The 3,263-nt window shown below is 35.8% G+C and overlaps 1 protein-coding gene across 1 annotated transcript in view; it reads left to right on the forward strand.

Annotated features, from left to right (window-relative positions):
• The first annotated feature begins 658 nt into the window (after positions 1–658).
• Positions 659–3,263, forward strand: part of LOC124141919 (amiloride-sensitive sodium channel subunit beta-like) — a 10,470-nt gene continuing 7,865 nt past the window's right edge. Inside the window, exon 1 of the mRNA XM_046510113.2 lies at positions 659–889. Coding sequence (XP_046366069.2) covers positions 738–889 — 152 coding nt within the window. The 5' untranslated portion in view covers positions 659–737. The remainder of the gene's footprint in view (positions 890–3,263) is intronic.

Raw genomic sequence — 3,263 nt, forward strand, 5'->3', positions numbered from 1 at the left:
TGAGTGAATGAGTGAGTTAAGATTTAAAGTCACATCGGCAATATTTCAGCCATATCGTGACTAAATCAAGTTGGACATTAATAATACATAAGTATAGACATTAAAATATGTCGACAAAGGACAGTAAATAACACTAGACTATCACAGGTGTAGACTGTAAAACTAGCATATCATAATAAAATTCGTAACAATTCATAACAGTGCACAATAAAAATGGGCTATAGATCACCAATAGCCAAAGGTAGGTCACCATACTAGGTACCGTGGGGTAAGGTGGGAAGAATTACCTTAAATACATGAGAAACATGTACATTGTACTAGATTATCACGCCACAAATCAAAGTTACTAAAACACTTTCAATACATACATAAGGTTGCCTACACATAGGAATACATGATAATTAATGAGATTAAACAGCCAGAGCATGAATTATATGCACAATAAATTCTCTTACAATACGCTAATGAACATGAAGTCACCGAGCAATGTCGGGCAGCGATGAATAGGGCGGCGCTACAGTCACTGGTCCTTTGATCCATTCACTGGTGACAATACCAAGTATTCATCTGAGTAAAAACGGACGACCACTCACATATATTGCGATCGATACAAATACAGTGCACTGTGATAATGTTTGCTAGACCAGGTTAATTTACTACTGACAAAGCCACACGAGTGATTTTGCAGTCGAGAAAAGTGAGTGTCTCGGTATATCATCTTGTTACATTTCTGTAACATGTCGTCCAAACCAGAATCCAAAGTAGCGTGGACAGATGAACCCTCATCTACTAATGAGAATTTAGGCAGTTTGTGGACTGATTTCACACAGAACACAGGATTCCATGGAGTCAATAAACTCACACCTGGACGTAACTACCGGATTAGATGGTGAGTTGAACATTGTGTGGTAACATTGTCTTTCATTGTGACAAATGCAGCTTTTATTATGAACATATTTACTGGTGCAGAAAGTGAGTGATGCCATTTCACATCCATTTTGTTTATCTTATTTTACTTTATTTTTGTTTTTGTAATGTTCAGATTACTCATTAATAGTATATATGTACTCTATTTTCACAAAATCTTTATCAAATTGTTTTTGTATTTTACATTCATATTTCCAATGGTGACATTGCCACATTGTAGGCATGTATCCAAGTAAATGTGCATAGCATGCATTGTCTGATGTGTGACAATATGAGATACTGTATACATAGGAACAGAAACTCTGCTGGTGCATTTTCATAGGTGATGACAGGACTGGTAGATCAGCAAATCACAAATGTGTGCGTTTAAGGTGGCAATATGCTAGATATTTCTATAACTTGTGGGTCAATAATCTACCCTTGAGGTACATGTATGTAATGAAAAGTACATGCAGGTACAATATTGAAATAGTGTCTATTAATAATTATGTATTTAGTCAACGTTTTTGATGAGGGTCAGTACATCGTTCCTTAATTCTACATTTGCAAACAGTCTCTTTTCCAGTTTATTCTATAATGTTTTTATGTGCATTCCAAAAGTGGGTGCAATCGTGTCTCTCTCTCTTTCGCCTTTGCAATATGAACATAGGTTGTTAAATATCATTTCTACTCTTTTTGTCTGGTTTATAAATTTGAAACATTGCTGGGTTAGGTCTCTGTCAGTCAACATTTTCATTAGTTCTCTTACATGTTGATATCAGTTATGCTATTGTGGGAAGAACAGTGTTATATTTAATTTGCGATTGTGACTTATCCTATTTTGTAAGATACATTAAGTAGAGATATGGGCAGCCATCTCTCAAAATATGTGTTTAGGCTGTCTTTTGTCGAATATATGTTATATAATTTAGTTTTATTCACCTTTTATGTACCCTAGTTTAGATATGAATTTCTTTGCCAAGTTCACTTGCCCGGAGGGCTTGTAAATCGGAAATATATTGCAAAACACTCATCGTATTTTACTAGCCTGCATCATGGGTACATATTGAACCTCAATGCATTTTGTGGTTTACCATTACGCGAAACAGCTGTACATGTGAAGCTTCTTGACTGCTTTGAATTATACGTTTGTCTGACGTTTGGTGTGGCTTTCAAATGTTTCACTTATTTCGCATCAGTCCAGCCAAAACCCAGTTTACCACTTCGCGCGAGTTTCCAATAAATTACGAAATGAAAACAACAAATTAAATGACAACATTAATATTAAATGACACCTAAACTGACTTGCTGATTCGTAGAAATAAATATGAATTGACTAGAAATTTCAAATACAGTTGCTCCAGCTTTCCCAAATGTTAATAGAAATGTAAAAGTCAATGGTATTTGGCTATTGGGCAGGCAGCTATTTTGAACACTGCCTTAGACTTAGTGATTCGATTAGGAATTCATTTACATCTGATAACACAATTCTTGTGTGTATACAATTCTTCTGTAAATCTCGAGGGGCAAGTACTTTCATAATTTTTCATATTGCTTCAGACGAAGAACATTAATTACACTCATAATACATTTCGTTCTCCTTCCATGTGACAAATGCAGGGAGCGGATACACACACACACACACACACACACACACACACACACACACACACATGCATTAAACCCAACTGACTCACACACTGAAAGGCTTGCTTTCGTTTCTCTGGAGATAACCACTTCATATTAGCTTATGTACCTTAAGTACCTTCACTTCAAACTTTCAATTCAAATTCGAAACTACAGACAGCTCAAAAATATGTGTTCAGGACTAGTTTCCGTAGATCAGATTGACGATCTTCTAAAGCTCTCAATGCTACTGTCGAGCTCAGTCGGCAGACGCATAGGCGAAGGACGCCTCCAAATGATCATGAAAACCTGAAACTCGCAATAACTGTTTAACGAGTAGGCTTTGTGTATATTTTAAGTTACGTATAATATGAAACCGTTCGGTAGTTTATTTACCTAAAATGGAACACATCGCGAGTTAAAAAAGTATCTGCCAAATTTTTCGACACACAACCACCAGAATTTAGCACTTCACGTTGGGCGGCATGCAGTCCGATTTTCTTTTTCATTTTATCATTTTTCACATTCGATAAGTTTTTGTTACCTGGTGAAGAGAAATCACTCAAGTTCCTTAATTTCTCAAAAATTTCAACTTTCGGTATAATTAATTATAATTAAAACAAAAACAATCTGAATCGTCACATCATCGCTTGGATGAAAGTTGTACGATCAATAGCAACGGCGGTAAAGAAACAACTCCACATGCATCGTGATCCCATAATACTATTACA

This window comes from Haliotis rufescens, unplaced genomic scaffold (assembly GCF_023055435.1).
Source record: "Haliotis rufescens isolate VD_foot unplaced genomic scaffold, xgHalRufe1.0.p SCAF_7, whole genome shotgun sequence".
Lineage (NCBI taxonomy): Eukaryota > Metazoa > Mollusca > Gastropoda > Lepetellida > Haliotidae > Haliotis > Haliotis rufescens.